Raw genomic sequence first — 18,438 nt, 5'->3', positions numbered from 1 at the left:
CTGGCTGCCTGGCAGCAGAGCCCAACCCCACCTGGCTACAGCCTCCCTGCAGGCAGCTGCAGGCAGCAATGAGCTCTGCCCTGAGCCTCCTCTGCTGCAGGCTGCACACCCCCAGCTCCCTCAGCCTCTCCTCACAGGGCTCTGCTCCAGGCCCCTCCCCAGCCTTGCTGCCCTTCTCTCCACACCTTCCAGCACCTCAACATCTCTCTTGAATTGAGACACAGCACTCCAGGGGTGGCCTGAGCAGTGCTGAGCACAGGGGCACAAGAACCTCCCTTGTCCTGCTGCCCACACTGCTCCTGAGCCAGCCCAGGATGCCATTGGCTCTGCTGCCCACCTGGGCACACTGCTGGCTTCTGTTCAGCTCCTCTCTGCCAGCACCCCCAGCTCCCTCTCTGCCTGGCTGCTCTCCCCTGTCTCTGCATCCAACTCATATCTGTTTGGAGTCATTCAGAAGACAGAGCAGCACAACCAATGACAGCCATGCTGCTGGTGAGGCTGAGCTCCCCAAAGCAATCTGGGGCACTGCCCTGGCCGTGAATGCTGGTGGTGAGATGAGTAATGCAGCAAACAGTACCTGCAGGCTGACAGTTCTCATCAAACCCCACCCACGTTTGCACCATGAAACCTGGGAGGGAAAAGGGAGTTGTGAGCCTTTCCAGCAGGCTGAGCCAGAAGAAGCTCTGCCCAGCACAGGCTCAGGAAGAAATGTTCCCCTGGAGACGAGATGTGGGACCCTCACAGCTGCCAATCCCTTGTGGGGATTGCAAGTGGGCAGCCTGATGAATGCCAAGGGAGGTTCATGTTTAATGTCTTTGTTAACTAGGAAAGGTCATGTGCAAAATGCAGCCCTTGCACAGCCTCACAAGGGGCTGCAGCACCTCCACTGCTGAGCCATCAGACAGCTTCCCACATCACTGATTGATTCTGGGCACTGTGGCTCCTGTGATACCAACTGGGAAACCTCTGACAGTGAGATGATGTCCTTCAGTTTGCTCTTGAAGCAAAGCCTCACACCGTGCTATATTGGCTCAGGCTGGAAGGGAGCTCAGAGCTCATCCCCTCCACCCTCCCCACCATGCCCAGGGACACCTCTCAGCTACACTCAGCTGCTCAAGGCCTCATCCAGCCTGGCCTGCAGCACCCCCAGCAAGGAGGCAGCCACAGCCTCCCTGGGCAGCCTGGGACACACTCTCAGCACCCTCACACTCAGCAACTCCTTCCTCAGCTCCACTCTCAGCCTGCTCTGCCTCAGCTCCAAACCATTGCCCCTTGGGCTGTCTCTAGAGCCCCTGATGCAAAGTCCCTCTGCAGCCTTCCTGCAGGCTGCCTTCAGCTCTGGGCAGGCAGCTCTGAGGTGCCCCTGGAGCCTTCTCCCCTGCAGGCTGCACCCCCCCAGTTCCCTGAGGCTGTGCTCACAGCAGAGCTCTCTCCAGCAGCTCTGTGTCCTCTTCCTGCTGGAGACAGCAGCACAGGAGGCAGGATTGGAGGTGAGGTCTGAGCAGAGCCATGGGGCAGAATCCCCTCTGCACCTTCCCCAGCTGCTCAGCCTCAGGTACACAGTAAGGCAGCAGCAGTCAGCCACATCCTCACCTACTGTGTGGCTCAGTTGTGATTTTCAGAAGAGTTTGAGCTAGCAAAAGGAGTGTCCAAGGCCAAAGCCAGCAGGGAAGCCTGGATCAGGTTTTCACAGGAGGGAACAAAGAATTTAGAAGCCTATAACTGATATTTTTGTACAATCACATTTTCACAGCTCTGCTTTTGCACTGTGCAGGGGGGTGGTTCTGATGCACATCTGATGCAGCTTTTCTCTCTTGAGCAGAAGAACCTGGGATGGTTTTTAGATCCTCTCAGATTCATTACTTTCTGATAGCCACATTCCTCTTTGTTTCCCCCATAAAAACAGGCTTTGACCTGGAACCAGTAATCAGTTAACCTCTCTAAGACCTTCAGATGGAAAGTGAACAAAGTATTCCTGACTCAGTTTGTGCATCTGGCAGGTTGCTTGTTGGGGGTTTTTCCCCTTCACCCTCCACCCATCTCCTTCTTCCTCCCCTCTTTGGCTCCCAGTTAAGAGATTGCTGACCAGTTCCACTGTCTAGAGCTTCTCTACCCCTGCTTCTGCAGAAGAGTTTCTCAGTTTCCTTCTGTCCTCTTATTTCCAGGTGCCCCTCTCCCCTCTCTTCCTCCTACTCTGCACCCAGAGCAGATCAGAACCAAAGTAGCTGCAACAAAAAGCCTCTATGGGACAGACTGAAAGGGGATGTGATGTGTCTGTCCTGATCCACACACACCAGCCTGCAGGGGAAACCAGGAACCATCTCTGCAGCAGCCAGTTCAACTTTCCCTTTTCCTAGTCTTAAAACCAGGGATGCCACCAATGCCTCTGCTCAGGCATTCACCATGGAGCTGTGGTAAATCACAGAAGAGATTAGGTTGGAAGGGATCACAGATCACAGATGTCAGGGGCTGGAAGGGACCCAAAGAGCTCATCCAGTCCAACCCCTGCCAGAGCAGGACCACACAACCCAGCTCAGGGCACACAGAACACATCCAGACAGGCCTGGAAAGGCTCCAGAGAAGGAGACTCCACAGCCTCTCTGGGCAGCCTGTGCCAGGGCTCTGGGACCCTTCCAGGCAAGAAGTTCCCCTTGTGCTGAGCTGGAACCTCCTGTGCTGCAGCTTCCATCCATTGCTGCTTGTCCTATCCCAGGGAGCAGTGAGCAGAGCCTCTCCCCCCCATCCTGACCCCCAGCCCTCAGATACTTATAACCATTGATTAGATCCCCTCTCAGTCTTCTCCTGACTCAGCAGCCCCAGATCCTTCAGCCTCTCCTCAGCAGGCAGTGCTGCAGTCCCCTCATCATCCTCATAGCCCTCCCTTGGACTCTCTCCAGCAGATCCCTGTCCCTCTGCAACTGGGGAGCCCAAAACTGAAGGCAGTGCTCAAGATGAGGTCTCAGCAGGGCAGGGTAGAGGGGGAGGAGAACCTCCCTTGGTCTGCTGGACACACTCTGCTGAATGCCCCCCAGGACCCCATTGGCCCTCCTGGCCCCCAGGGCACATTGCTGTGCCATGGGACCTCAGAGCTCCTCCAGTTCCGGCCCCCACCATAGCAGGTGGCTCCCGCCAGAAGGGGGGGCTCAGGTTGGCTCACGCTGGCATTGCCCTCTCGCAGCCCCGAGCGTGCCCGCAGCAGGGCGCAGAGGCGAGCGGCAGGCGGCACCTGGGGGGCAGAGGCGCCCCCTGAGAGGCAGCCTGCGCCCGCTGCCGCCAGCAGCAGGGGGTGCATGGGAAGAGCCTGGCGCTGGCAGCGGCTGGCAGCAGAGCCCGGGGCGCTCACCTCAGACCACCGCTGGGCTCTTCATCGGAGGAGGAGCTGTTGCAGATGTTGCCGAAGGAGTGGCTGGGCTTCAGCTTGCTCTCCTCGCAGTCGCACACCGGCTCCCGTTTCTTCCTCCTGCCGAAGAGCTTCTTGAAGGGCTGGAACTTGCCAGCTTTCTTCTTGTCTGCGGGCGGGGAGACAAGAGGCAGGGCGCTGAGGGGCAGGCAGCGGCCGCAGGCAGCGGCGGGGCAAAGAGCGAGCGGCAGCCCCGGCGCTGGCCCGGCGCAGGCAGGGCTGGGCTGGCTCCGACACGTCACGGCGGCGAGGCAAAGGAGGCAGCAGCCAGACCTCTGCTCCTGGCCCTAGGGAGCTGCCCGGGGGTGCCAGGGCAGCCAGCGCTGGGAGGGGAGAAGGGACAATTTGGCAGAGCCGGAGCGGGACGCCGAGGTTCGTCCTCAGGCTGCGCTCCACGCTGCGGAGCTGAGCGGAAAGATGAGCGCTGGGGCTCGGCCTCCGCGCTCCGGCGGGCGCTGGGTCCTCTGCCTTCAGCTGCTGGGTCCTCTGTCCAGCTAGAAGCAGCTGAAAAGAACCAGCTGGATTTCATTTACATAGCCTCCTGACTAGAGAAGTCCTTTTGTGATTCAACAGGGGGACGAAGGTGGTCTGCTGGTGCCTTGCCTCGGTCGGCATCCAGCCTTACAGCAGCAAAGGCACTCAGCCTTTCTGGCTCTCCCCCACTCACCTAACCGAGGGCAGAATTTGACCAAGCATTCCTTCCTTGAGGAGTTTACATTGGGAAAGCTCCACCAAAAGGAAAAAGAAAGCACAGCCAAAAGACAAAACAGACACCAAGACAGAGCACAAAGGAACTTCTCTTCCTACCAAGGACTGCAGACAACAGAAGCAGCTTCAAACTAATTTCCCCACACCTACTAAAAAGAAGTACCAAGAGATTCTTGTAAACCATTACTCAGAAGGGTTTCATTGCCTGGGGCTGGGATGCACCAAAGAGCTTCTGAAAAATGAGAATCACAGAACCAAGCAGGTTGGAAGAGAGCTCCAAGCTCAGCCAGCCCAACCTAGCACCCAGCCCTGCCCAACCAACCAGACCATGGCACTAAGTGCCCCAGCCAGGCTTGGCTGCAACACCTCCAGCCACGGCCACTCCACCACCTCCCTGGGCAGCCCATTCCAGTGCCAATCACTCTCTCTGACAACAACTTCCTCCTCACATCCAGCCTAGACCTGCCCTGGCACAGCTCCAGGCTGTGTCCCCTTCTTCTGTTGCTGGCTGCCTGGCAGCAGAGCCCAACCCCACCTGGCTACAGCCTCCCTGCAGGCAGCTGCAGGCAGCAATGAGCTCTGCCCTGAGCCTCCTCTGCTGCAGGCTGCACACCCCCAGCTCCCTCAGCCTCTCCTCACAGGGCTCTGCTCCAGGCCCCTCCCCAGCCTTGCTGCCCTTCTCTCCACACCTTCCAGCACCTCAACAGCTCTCTTGAATTGAGACACAGCACTCCAGGGGTGGTCTGAGCAGTGGTGAGCACAGGGGCACAAGAACCTCCCTTGTCCTGCTGCCCACACTGCTCCTGAGCCAGCTCTGCTGCCCACCTGGGCACTGCTGCCTCATCTTCAGCTCCTCTCTGCCAGCACCCCCAGCTCCCTCTCTGCCTGGCTGCTCTCAGCCACTCTGGCCCTAGACTGCGTGATCCTAAGTGTCAAAGAGCTTCATTTCTTTTCTGCCTCCATGTCATGCTGCATCCAATCTACTGACAAGGAACTAGAGGAGCATCTCAAGACCTTTAGCCTCCTGTCATACTCCAGCTCGAGAAGCTGTAAAGCTGACAAATGCTTCCCTAAGCTATTTAAATCCTTACCTGTGCTGTTCTCCCAGGCTGCCTGCGTCTGCACTGCCTCTGTACCCTGTGCTCTCCCCAGGAGCTGTTGCTCAGCAGAAAGCAGCAGTTTAGCTGCAAAACACACACAGGAGTCCCCCTAGGCACTTTTGACCAGCAGACATGGAAAATCTTCTGTGGCACAACAGCAGCCTTCGATGCAAGCTGTAGCAGAGGAGGTGCCAGGGGAAGAGGAGGGGAAACTTTGTCCCTGTGGGATGCCAGAGCCCTGGAGCAGGCTGCCCAGAGAGGCTGTGGAGTCTCCTGCTCTGGAGACTTTCCAACCCCCCTGGCTGTGTTCCTGTATGCCCTGCCCTGGGTGCTGCTGCTCTGGCAGGCAGGTTGGACTGGATGACCTCTGGGAGGTCCCTTCCAGCCCCAACTTTGTGTGATTCTATGATACCACATCAGGTTTCATGCTCCACTCTGCTATAGCTGCTACGGCAAAGCCAGAGCTGGTAGCAGCCCTTTGTAGTCACTGGAGGCATACTACAGGGTGTTTACAGAGAGGAACCCTGCCCGTGCTCACTGCCAGCTGCCTGCTGCCAGGGGCAAGTGGCTTCCAAACCAGCATCACACCAGCAAGCCCCAAGTGGAACACAGGTGTGGGCAAAGTCAGGCAGAGAAGCAGGAAGCCACTTTTTCTGTGCCAGGTGAGGGATGGAGTAGGACACCTGGATTGAAGTGATAACCAGAGCAATCCTGCACTGGCCTTACAGTGGAGTTCACACAGCTGTCATTCCTCTCCCCGGGTGGTTGAGACACACAACATTTGTGCACCCCAGAAGCAGCTGGATAGTTAACCTCAGACTCAGGTTGGGCATCAGGAGTCTTCAACCCGGAAAGACTGAGCCACAAGGAGCAGATCAGAGAAGCAAACACTGAAGCAGCAATTCCCCCAGCAGAGAAGAAAAAGGGGTAGAGAGTTTTACTCTCCCTGTGCCCTGGGTCTGTTTCCCATCAGCTGAGCAACTCACACCTCCAGCCACACTGATTATTTGCTGCTCAGCTCTCACTTCAGAGAAGTATGCTCTTGTAAGAAGCCCCTGGCAGGCAGGCATGGAGGCAGAGAAAGATCACTCCAGGCCACAGCTTGTCTGCCCTGGCAGGATGGGGAGTGGGGAGTGCAGGCTGCACAGGGAATCAAAGGGGCTGGAAGGGACCTCCAAAGCTCATCCAGGCCAACCCCCCTGCCACAGCAGCAGCACCCAGAGCAGATCACACAGGAGCACAGCCAGGCAGTTCTTGAGTATCTCCAGAGAGGGAGACTCCACAGCCCCCCTGGGCAGCCTGTGCCAGGGCTCTGCCACCCTCACAGGGACAAAATTCCTTGCCAGGGGAGGTCTGGGCTGGATGTCAGGAGGAAGTTGCTGGCAGAGAGAGTGATTGGCATTGGAATGGGCTGCCCAGGGAGGTGGTGGGAGTCCCATCCCTGGAAGTGTTGAAGAGGAGTCAGGATGAGGCACTCAGTGCCAGGGGTTAGTTAGTGAGAAAGGTTAGGTGCTAGATTGGACTCAATGATCTCAGAGGTCTTTCCCAACCTGGTTCCTTCTGTGAGCCTGGGCACTGCTGTTGCTTCTGCAGCTGGCACAGGAAGACAGAAGCTTCTGCAGAGCAGGGCTGGCCCTTGCTGTGCTATGGACAGTTCAGGTAGTGTTACTGGTTGATGTCAGCTACTGCAGAGTGCCTCATCCTCTCTGGGGGACAGGCTCTGCAAGAAGTGATAGCTGCCAAGCTCAGCTGGTGGCGCAGGGGCAGCAGGCAGGCGCTGGCATCCTCCTCTCCCTCTGCCTTGCCGCGGTGCCTCGTGAGACTGAGGTGGCTGTGCCAGTTTGTCGCCTTTGATCCCCCTCTCTCTGTGTGCTTGCAGCTCAGAGGGACTGATAAAACACCTGAAGTATGCCAGGTGGAACGAAGAGAGACAGAACTTACTCATTCCCCAGTCGCAATGGGTGTCTGCTGGCTGGAAACTACATCGTGCTTGCTGAGTTGGAGCAGCGCCTTGGATCACACCTGCCACATGTGTGCTGTGAGGTAAAAGTCCCTTCAGGCAGCTCAGGCACAGTGCTGCAGGCAATGCTAGCCAGGGCCCAGCCCCACCACTGCATCGCACACTCAGTCCTAGGATGGCTCATGGGGGAGGGACCTCAGAGATCAGCTACAGCAACCTCCCCACCAGGGCTGCCTGCTGGACTCTGCTCCCTGCTGCTGGAGTGGGCTCTGCACCAGAGCTCCTGAGCGGTGAGGACCTGATCACAGCCCACAGGCTGTCAGGGGCTGGAAGGGACCCAAAGAGCTCATCCAGTCCAACCCCTGCCAGAGCAGAAGCACCCAGAGCAGGGCACACAGGAACACAGCCAGAGGGGTTTGGAAAGGCTCCAGAGAAGGAGGCTCCACAGCCTCTCTGGGCAGCCTGTGCCAGGGCTCTGGGACCCTTCCAGCCAAGAAGTTGCCCCTTGTGTTGGGCTGGAACCTCCTGTGCTGCAGCTTCCATCCATTGCTGTTTGTCCTATGCCAGGGAGCAGTGAGCAGAGCCTGTCCCCCCCTCCTGACCCCCAGCCCTCAGGTACTTATAACCATTGATTAGATCCCCTCTCAGTCTTCTCTTCTCCAGACTAAGCAGCTCCAGGTCCCTCAGTGTCTCCTCACCAGGCAGTGCTCCAGTCCCCTCATCATCCTCATGGCCCTCCCTTGGGCTCTCTCCAGCAGATCCCTGTCCCTCTGCAACTGGGGAGCCCAAAACTGAAGGCAGTGCTCAAGATGAGGTCTCAGCAGGGCAGAGTAGATGGGGAGGAGAACCTCCCTTGGTCTGCTGGACACACTCTGCTGAATGCACCCCAGGATCCCATTGGCCCTCCTGGCCACCAGGGCACATTGCTGATCTCACTTGTGAATGTCTCAGTCTCTCTGCCCTGCCCTCCTGGGCCATGCCACCAGACTGGTAAGGGTTGTTTGTACCTGTTCTTCAGGACACCCCATGCACCCTCTGCAGACTCGGCCTCTTATTAACCTGAGCAGTGAGCTTCAGCCCAGGCAAAGGCAGCTGCCAAGCTGCTGTCACATCAGTCACCCAGAGCTGGGGCAGCAGACTCCCAGAGCTGGGGCAGCAGACACCCAGCAGCTGGGGCAGCAGACACCCAGCAGCTGGGGCAGCAGACACCCAGCAGCTGGGGCAGCAGACACCCAGAGCTGGGGCAGCAGACACTCAGCAGCTGGGGCAGCAGACACCCAGCAGCTGGGGCAGCAGACACTCAGCAGCTGGGGCAGCAGACACCCAGCAGCTGGGGCAGCAGACACTCAGCCGCTGGGGCAGCAGACTCCCAGAGCTGGGGCAGCAGACACTCAGCAGCTGGGGCAGCAGACACTCAGCAGCTGGGGCAGCAGACACCCAGCAGCTGGGGCAGCAGACACCCAGCAGCTGGGGCAGCAGACACCCAGCAGCTGGGGCAGCAGACACTCAGCAGCTGGGGCAGCAGACCCCAGAGCTGGGGCAGCAGACTCCCAGAGCTGGGGCAGCAGACACTCAGCAGCTGGGGCAGCAGACACTCAGCAGCTGGGGCAGCAGACACTCAGCAGCTGGGGCAGCAGACAGCAGCTGGGGCAGCAGACACTCAGCAGCTGGGATCCCCTGCTGCAGGCTGTATTGCACAATGGCTCAAGTGCTCTGCTCTAGAGGCTCCAGAGGATGCCTCACTGAGGGAAGCAACATTCCACAGGCAGAATTACAGGGATCCTGCCATGGGAGAGGAAGCAGATAAAGAGATTGCATCTTTGGAGCAAGGAAACAAGATCTGAATCTATTTCACAAGAAGCAGTAAAGCAGAGGACAGAAGTCTGGCACTGGGCTGAGACCTGTGATTAGCTCCTGAAGTGTTTCCTAGAAGTATAACTTCACATGTGCAGCAAAGCAAAGGCCACTGGCCAATTGCAGCTCTGCAACTGGAGGCTGTTCAGCAGTTAGGGAAAAATGAAGGCAGGCAAGGCAAGGCAGGGCAAGGCAAGGCTGGTGCAGGCAAGAACTGCAGCCAGCTGCGTGTCACACTTGCAGCAGCAGCAGCAGCAGCAGCAGCAGCAGCCACCAGCCTGCTCCAGCAGCAGAGTGAGCTGCCACGCAGTGCTGAGCCAAGGGCACAGGCACTCAGACCACGTATTCCAGCTGCTCCCAGGGAAATCTTCCACAGCAAAGGCACCCACTGGCTCTGCTGCGAACCTGTGGCTAGGCAGGCAGTGCCTGCCCCCACATGCAAGCTATACACCTTCCTCTTCCACCTACAAGCTCTGCTGTCCTCCCTAGAGGACCCCTGCAGACACACAGCTCCCGTGCCCACGCTGGCACTCCAGAGAGCTTTGCTAATCCTTGTGCAGACCTAAGGGAAGTCACAGAATCACAGAAACACATCGAGGCTGGCAAAGCCCCTCAGCTTCACCAGGTCCAACCTACTCAACGACATTCACCCTAAACCACATCCTTAAGCACCACCTCCAAAATGACTTCTAAACACATCCAGGGGCAGTGACTCAGCCACCCTCCAGGGACTGCCTCTGCCCTAGGACAGCAGCAAAAGCACTGAGCCACAGGTTCACAGCAACATGCAGGCTGGCAAAGCCCCTCAGGAGCACCAAGTCCAACCTAGAACCCTACTCTACAAGATTAAACCATCTCCCCAGGCACAACATCCAAAATGACTTTTAAACATATCCAGGGTGGGTGACTCCACCACCTCCAGTCCCTGGAGTCAGACTTATCTCTTACTTAAACTGCATGCACAAACAAATGGCCCAAGTAAGACATTGCCAAGGAGATTTCAACAGCATAACAGACTCCAAATCTGCTCTTCACCCATTTGGGGTAGAAAGTTTGCTGTGGATGAGGCAACTCAGAAGATATTGCACATACTCAGCACTGCTCAGGCCATACCTTGAGTGCTGTGTCCAGTTGTGGGCTCCTGAATTGCAGAGAGCTGTTGAGGTGCTGGCAGGTGTGGAGAGAAGGGCAGCAAGGCTGGAGAGGGGCCTGGAGTAGAGCCCTGTGAGAAGAGGCTGAGGGAGCTGGGGGGGTGCAGCCTGCAGCAGAGGAGGCTCAGGGCAGAGCTCATTGCTGCCTGCAGCTGCCTGCAGGGAGGCTGTAGCCAGGTGGGGTTGGGCTCTGCTGCCAGGCAGCCAGCAACAGAAGAAGGGGACACAGCCTCAAGCTGTGCCAGGGCAGGTCTAGGCTGGATGTGAGGAGGAAGTTGTTGTCAGAGAGAGTGATTGGCACTGGAATGGGCTGCCCAGGGAGGTGGTGGAGTGGCTGTGGCTGGAGGTGTTGAAGCCAAGCCTGGCTGGGGCACTTAGTGCCATGGTCTGGTTGGTTGGGCAGGGCTGGGTGCTAGGTTGGGCTGGCTGAGCTTGGAGCTCTCTGCCAGCCTGCTTGGTTCTGTGATTCTCTGATACCAGGACAGGGGCACAGGGGAAACAAAGCCCCTAGGATGTTCTGTGAGCCAGACCACCACAACACAGCTGGAGGGCTGCAACACTGCACATTTTCTCTACCTTTCTCCTTCTAATCTTAGGAGTGCCTTCGGGGAAATCAGATACCCTTCAGCCAGTTTCCTTCTCCATTAGAGAAGCATCCATGGGCAGAGCAGCCACGGGGCAGTGCCTCTGAGCGAAGGTTCACAGCACATTGCTCAGAGCAGGCTGCCAGGGACCTTCAGGTCTTCCCAGCCTGGCTGTGCAGTGATCAGCCACAAACCCAGCACCAGGCAAGGCAGTGCTGCACCCTTCTGCTCTACAGAAAAGCTGGGGAGGGACTTCTGAGGCTGTCTGGGAGTGACAGGGCTGGGGGGAGTGGAACCAAGCTAGAAATGGGGAGATTCAGCCTGGAGGTGAGGAGGAAGTTGCTGAGCAGGAGAGTGGTGAGAGGCTGGCAGGGGTTGCCCAGGGAGGTGGTTGAGGCCCCATGGCTGGAGGTGTTTGAGGCCCCATGGCTGGAGGTGTTTGAGGCCAGGCTGGCTGAGGCTGTGTGCAGCCTGCTCTAGGGTAGGGTGTCCCTGGGCATGGCAGGGGGTTGGCACTGGCTGCTCCCTGTGGTCCCTTCCAGCCCTGACTGACTCTGTGATTCTAACTGCCTAGCAAATGGCTTTCTGCAAAAGCAGGCACCAAAGCCTGGGAAAATCTGGGTCTGGGATTTGCAGCTCAGTTATGACTTGCAACTAACACCAGCCACCACCAGTGTAAAAGCCACATGAGAAACAGAGCTCCCTTCCCACTGCTGAAGCTGCCCACGGAAAGAAAACCAAAGAAGCCTAAAATCTTCACCCAACTCAGTTCTGCCCTTCCTTCTGCATGGCCACACTGTGCTCCCAGGCCTCCACAAAGCACCTTCAGAGCCTCTTTACAGCTCAAACCTGCTCTGTTTTCCCCAACAAAACACAAAGGAAAGAGCTGTGTGAATTATTAACAGATGACAGCAGAGAGCTGGCCAGGTATTTGCAGCTCTTGTGTCTCTTCTTCCTACGTGAATTCCTCAGCAGGGCATGCAGAGTCACTCTCCTTACTGCTCCCATCCTTTACAGCCCCCAGCAGAGGTCATTAAAGAACCTGGGAGTTATTCAGTGTTAAATCACCTGTGGGTTATTGCCTCTCTCTGGGCAAGGCAAAGGCTCTTTTACATCCCTTCCTCTCTCCTTTCTCATCCTGGGAGAGCATCGACCTGACCACCAGTGCTGGGGGCTCCACACCTTGCTCTGCAGGGCATTTAGTGAATCAGGGGAGAGCCTTTCCCCTCTGAACACTGTGCTGATTTGGGGCTAATTGGCATATTTTAGTGAGAGAAATCAGATTACAGGCTGTGAAAGGAAACTGGTGATGGCTGCTGCACTCGTAGGCTGGCTGAGAGGTACAAAAGCAGGGACACAAACCTAGATAAGGCAGTTCTGTCTGTCAGAGTGGTGTCTGTCTCCTCCCTGGGCTTCTGCTGCTCTGCTTGGATCTGTGTAACCCAACTGATCACAGCCCTTGAGTGCTGTGTCCAGTTCTGGGCTCCTCCATTGCAGAGAGCTGTTGAGGTGCTGGGAGGTGTGGAGAGAAGGGCAGCAAGGCTGGGGAGGGGCCTGGAGCACAGCCCTGTGAGGAGAGGCTGAGGGAGCTGGGGGTGTGCAGCCTGCAGCAGAGGAGGCTCAGGGCAGAGCTCATTGCTGCCTGCAGCTGCCTGCAGGGAGGCTGTAGCCAGGTGGGGTTGGGCTCTGCTGCCAGGCAGCCAGCAACAGAAGAAGGGGACACAGCCTGGAGCTGTGCCAGGGCAGGTCTAGGCTGGATGTGAGGAGGAAGTTGTTGTCAGAGAGAGTGATTGGCATTGGAATGGGCTGCCCAGGGAGGTGGTGGAGTGGCTGTGCCTGGAGGTGTTGCAGCCAAGCCTGGCTGGGGCACTTAGTGCCATGGTCTGGTTGGTTGGGCAGGGCTGGGTGCTAGGTTGGGCTGGCTGAGCTTGGAGCTCTCTTCCAACCTGCTTGGTTCTGTGATTCTGCTTCTAACCCCCCTTGCTGATCCTTCCAGCTCACCTTGCATGAAAGGCAGACTCTGGGGTAAGGTCGAGGGGTGGAAAGGAGGTGTTAGGGTGGTTGGGAGCCCCTCCTGGGGACTCTGGTTCCTGGCAGGGCTGTTGTGTTTCTGTGTCACCTTTAACTTGGGTATTTCTGTCTAGAGCTGTAACTGTTGTAACTCTCTGCTTGTACATTGTGCTAAGCTGTGAATATAAAGCTTCAGTGCTTAACCTCCAGCCAGCTGAGTCTAGTCTGGGTGAGTTCACTGTGTGTGGGGGCAGGTAGCTCCCAAACCATCACAAACCCCTTCCCAGCAGAGCAAGCTCAGGCGGAACACGGCGCAACCCAGAGGGAACAGAGCCACAATTCACTTCTGAGCTGGAGCAGACACGATCAGGAACCCTGGAAACAGACTCAGTCTTTGGCCACGTTAAGTTGTTAACCATCATTTCATGCTGAGAGCAAGTCCTGTGTGTTGGAAACACTTCAGCCCAGCCCTCTCCTCCCCCCACAACAGAGAAGTGAAGAGGACAGCACAGGGATCCAGCAGCCACTTGCTAGCATGCTCAGTGCGCACACAGAGGTACAGACCAACACTGCTTCAGTCCACTCACAGCCCTGGGCTCAAAGACATCCTACATTGGTCACATCAGCTCTGGAAGTGCAATGCAAGGCATAAAAACTGCAGGACAGGAGTTAGCATCAGAGAACTCAGGTAGGAAAGCCTCCTGCAATTGGAGCTGCAGCAGCAGCCAGCTTTGGGAACAGCAGCGTTCCCCGGAGGGCTGCAGGAGGGTCCTAAATGAGCAGGGGCTTTCCACTTCAGCAGTTAGATCCATTCATTCTCACCTGGCCTCAACGAAAAGCACTGCCCAGAAAAAGTTAATTAACTAAAAACAACGAAAAGCACTGCTCAAAAAAAGTTAATTAACTAAAACCAACGAAAAGCACTGCTCAAAAAAAGTTAATTAACTAAAAACAATGAAAAGCACTGCCCCAAAAAAGTTAATTAACTAAAACCAACGAAAAGCACTGCTCAAAAAAAGTTAATTAACTAAAAACAATGAAAAGCACTGCCCCAAAAAAGTTAATTAACTAAAAACAACGAAAAGCACTGCTCAAAAAAAGTTAATTAACTAAAAACAACGAAAAGCACTGCTCAAAAAAAGTTAATTAACTAAAAACAACGAAAAGCACTGCTCAAAAAAAGTTAATTAACTAAAAACAACGAAAAGCACTGCTCAAAAAAAGTTAATTAATTCAAAACACTGAAAAGCACTGCTCAAAAAAATTAATTACAATTAAAAACATTGCTCAAAAAATTAAATTAATAAAAAACAATGAAAAGCACTGCTCAAAAAAATTAAATTAATAAAAAAAATAAAATGCACTGCTCAAAAAATTAAATTAATTAAAAACACTGAAAAGCACTGCTCAAAAAAAATTAATTATTTAAAAACAATAAAAAACATTGCTCAAAAAATTAAATTAATTAAAAACAATGAAAAGCACTGCTCAAAAAAATTAAATTAATAAAAAAAATAAAATGCACTGCTCAAAAAATTAAATTAATTAAAAACACTGAAAAGCACTGCTCAAAAAAATTTAATTATTTAAAAACAATAAAAAACATTGCTCAAAAAAATAAATTAATTAAAAACAATGAAAAGCACTGCTCAAAAAAATTAAATTAATTTAAAAAATAAAATGCACTGCTCAAAAAAATAAATTCAAAACACTGAAAAGCACTGCTCAAAAAAATTAATTAATTAAAAACAGTAAAAAACATTGCTCAAAAAATTAATTGAAAACGATAAAAAGCATTGCTAAAAATAATTAAAAACAATGAAAAGCACTGCTCAAAAAAATTAAATTAAAAAAATAAAAAGCACTGCTCAAAAAATTTAATTAATTAAAAACAATAAAAAATATTGCTCAAAAAATTAAAAACAATAAAAAGCATTGCTAAAAAAATAATTAATTAAAACCAACAAAAAGCATTGCTCAAAATATTAATTAATTAAAAACAATGAAAAGCACTGCTCAAAATAATTAATTAAAACCAATAAAAAGCATTGCTAAAAAAAATTAATTGATTAAAAGCACTGCTCAAAAAATTCATTAATTAAAAACAACAAAAAGCAGTACTCAAAAAAATTATTAATTAACATAAATTAAAAGCACTGCTCTCAAAAAAAGTTTAATTCATTACAAAGAATTGAAAGCACTGCTTCAAAAAATGTAATTAATTAAAATAAAGTAAAAGCACTGCTCAAAATATTAACCAAAATAACAGGCACTGCTCAAAAATAATTAAAACCAATTAAAAGCACTGCTCCAAATAAAAATAATTAATTAAAAACAATTAAAAGTGCTTTTAAAAAATGAATTAAACTAAATGAAAAGCACTGCTTCAAAAATTCAATTAATTAAAATTAAAAGCACTGCTCAAAAAAAAAATTAATGAAAAAATAAATAAAAAGCACAGCTCCAAAATTTAAGTCAAAACAATTAAAGGCACTGCTCAAAAATAATTAATTAAAAACTATAAATAGGACTGCTCTAAAAAAAGGAATTAATGAAAATAAATTAAAAGCACTGCTCAGAAAAAGTGAATTAATTAAAACCAATAAAAAGCACTGCTCAGAATTAATTAAAAACAATTAAAAGCACTGCTCAAAAATAATTAATTAAAACCAATAAAAGGCACTGCTCAAAAAAAGGAGTTAATTCAAAACAATTAAAAGCACTGCTCAAAAAAATGAGTTAATTAAAAACAATTAAAAGCACTGCTCAAAAAAAAAACCAAATTCAAAGCAATCCAAATCGCTGCTCCAAAAAAAAATGAATGAATTAAAATCAATTCAATTCACTGCTCAAAAAAACCCGAATAATTGATTGAAACCAATTAAAAGTGCTGCTCAAAATAATCAATTAAAACCAATTAAAAGCAATGCTCAAAATAACTTGATTAATTCAAATCGATAAAAAGCACTGCTCAAGGAAAATTATGAATCAATTAAAAGCCATAAAAAGCACTGCTCAAAAAATTTATTAATTAAAAGCCATAAAAAGCACTGCTCAAAAAAAAAACCTAATTAAAAGCAATAAAAAGCACTGCTCAGAAAAAATATTAATGAAAAGCAATAAAAAGCACTGCTCAAAAAAATTTATTAATTAAAAGCCATAAAAAGCACTGCTCAAAAAACAAAACTAATTAAAAGCAATAAAAAGCAGTGCTCAAAAAAAAGAATTAAAATCAATAAAATCACTGCTCGAAAAAAATTATTAATTAAAAATCATTAAAAAACTGCTCAAAAATATTAATGAAAATCAATAAAAAGCACTGCTCAGAAAAAATATTAATGAAAAGCAATAAAAAGCAGTGCTCAAAAAAAAGAATTAAAATCAATAAAATCACTGCTCGAAAAAAATTATTAATTAAAAATCATTAAAAAACTGCTCAAAAATATTAATGAAAAGCAATAAAAAGCACTGCTCAGAAAAAATATTAATGAAAAGCAATAAAAAGCACTGCTCAAAAAAAAATATTAATTAAAAGCAATAAAATCACTGCTCAAAAAAAAATTAATGAAAAGCAATAAAAAGCACTGCTCAGAAAAATTATTAATGAAAAGCAATAAAAAGCACTGCAGAAAAAAAATATTAATGAAAAGCAATAAAATCACTGCTCAAAAAAAAAAATGATTAATGAAAAGCCACGAAAAGCACTGCTCAGAAATGAATTCCTTAAGACACATCCCGAGCACTGCTGAAAACAAACCTGACTGCAAACAGTGAGAAGCAGCGCCCAAGAGAATGATTGATGCGTTAGCTGAAAACGATTCAAAGCACTGCTCAAACCCGTTCCAACTGTTCATCAGTTAGCTAAGCTCGGTTAAAAGCACTGCTCCAACCAGAGCGAAATCCCCTGCCTGCGCTGGGGGGGTGGAGGTGGACGATGTTGGTCGGAGCGGATGATCTCGGAGCTCTGTTCCCACCTGTCCCGTGCTGATCGTTGCGGTCCCTTCCAAGCTCCGCCGCTCCGTGATTCTCAAGGGGCCAAGCTGGGGGAGTTGAGTCTCCCACAGTGGTGCAGGCAGCCCCCGGCAGTGCCGCGGGGAAATAAAGCCTTGAGCACTGTGGTAAAGGGTTGGACTTGATGATCTGTGAGGTCTCTTCCAACCCTGATGATACTGTGATACTGTGAAAACCCCCCCAGCAGAAGAACCTCTTCGGCGTGCGTTTGACGCCGCTTCGCACACAGACCGCTCAGGATGGACAAAAGCAGCAGACGCACCAGCAGCAGCTCCTGCTCACGAACGAGAAGCGCAGCACATTGCCCCCCTCTCCCCCCACCTCAGCCAGCTCCAAGGACTCCAGACCAAGGCACAGAAAGGCAGCGCTGAGCTCCGAGAAGACAGGACACGATGCGCGCCGTGAGCGCCACGGCCAGGCGAGTACTTACAAGGCTTCTTAAACAAATTGATCATGCCTACAATGCCAGACGAAGTCAGAGAAACTCCAGCCTTGGCCTCCTCTGAGGAAGAAACAAAAGCCGTGAGGTCACCGAGCAGAAGGGCGTGCGGGGCTCGCTTCGCTGCTGGTGTGGAGAGAGCGCGGAAGGACACATGGCAGGGCGAGAGGAACCGAGCTGAGCGCCTGCTCCCGCCGCTCCCTTTCCCATTTAGCACCCTGCCTGTGGAAGATGCTAAGGCAGGTTTGAAGCGGCAAGGTGACTGCAGAGTGGGAGCTGAGACCTGACCATTCACCTCATAACCCTTTGGTACATCAGCTCCTGGAACTGCTTCCTGCTCAGCCTTCCCCAGCTACGTGCCAAAAACCACCTTACCTGTTCCACCAGGGACACCTGCAACAGGAGGCAGCTCTTCAGGGGGGCTATGAATAGCAGCAGTGGGCTTGGGGAAGGCAGAACAATTCTGTCATTGCATTACCAGAAATGTCTTTTACCTCTGCAAGAACTGTCTCATGCCATTAATTACCATGAAATCTGGAGGCTGCACTTTCCAGGGCTACTCTGTTCTGAGGCATCCTATGGATGGAGACTAGCATTGAGCAGTCTGTATTACAATCACCACCAAAGGAGCAACAATGATGCAAGTCCCTGCTAGAGAGAAATCAAGTGTGGGGAACAAAAGCTAAAAAAGACTTCATTATGCAGTTCTTAGTCAGCAGCAGCTGAGCCAAAGCCTGTGCTCTGGATGAAGCTTTCCATGGCTCCTCTCGCAGAGGTGCCAGTCTTGCACCAAGGGATCTTTGCAGGCAGGATGGAAGAGGGAGAAGAGGAGGCTCAGGGCAGAGCTCACTGCCATCTACAGCTACCTGCAGGGAGGCTGTAGCCAGGTGGGGTTGGGCTCTGCTGCCAGGCAGCCAGCAACAGAAGAAGGGGACACAGCCTGAAGCTGTGCCAGGGCAGGTCTGGGCTGGCTGTGAGGAGGAAGTTCCTGGCAGAGAGAGTGATTGGCATTGGAATGGGCTGCCCAGGGAGGTGGTGGAGTGGCTGTGCCTGGAGGTGTTGAACCCAAGCCTGGCTGGGGCACTTAGTGCCATGGTCTGGCTGGTTGAGCAGGGCTGGGTGCTAGGTTGGGCTGGCTGAGCTTGGAGCTCTCTGCCAACCTGCTTGGTTCTGTGATATGAAGGGAAAAGCTCTGGGCTCTGAGATCTGCAGTCTGATAGA

The 18,438-nt window shown here is 51.7% G+C and overlaps 1 protein-coding gene across 3 annotated transcripts in view; it reads right to left on the bottom strand.

Annotated features, from left to right (window-relative positions):
* The window catches only part of CRACD (capping protein inhibiting regulator of actin dynamics), a 99,579-nt gene that overhangs the window by 33,887 nt on the left and 47,254 nt on the right, over positions 1–18,438 (bottom strand). For all 3 annotated transcript variants that reach the window (XM_064149317.1, XM_064149316.1, XM_064149315.1), the window contains exons 3-4: positions 17,209–17,280; positions 3,344–3,509 (exon numbers count right to left, since the gene is read on the bottom strand). In XM_064149317.1, the coding sequence (XP_064005387.1) occupies positions 3,344–3,509; positions 17,209–17,233 (191 nt within the window). In that variant the 5' untranslated portion in view covers positions 17,234–17,280. The remainder of the gene's footprint in view (positions 1–3,343; positions 3,510–17,208; positions 17,281–18,438) is intronic.

The sequence above is a fragment of the Pogoniulus pusillus genome, chromosome 9 (genome assembly GCF_015220805.1).
Source record: "Pogoniulus pusillus isolate bPogPus1 chromosome 9, bPogPus1.pri, whole genome shotgun sequence".
Lineage (NCBI taxonomy): Eukaryota > Metazoa > Chordata > Aves > Piciformes > Lybiidae > Pogoniulus > Pogoniulus pusillus.
Note: the sequence above shows the minus strand (reverse complement) of the source record. Positions and strands in the feature narration are given on the sequence as shown.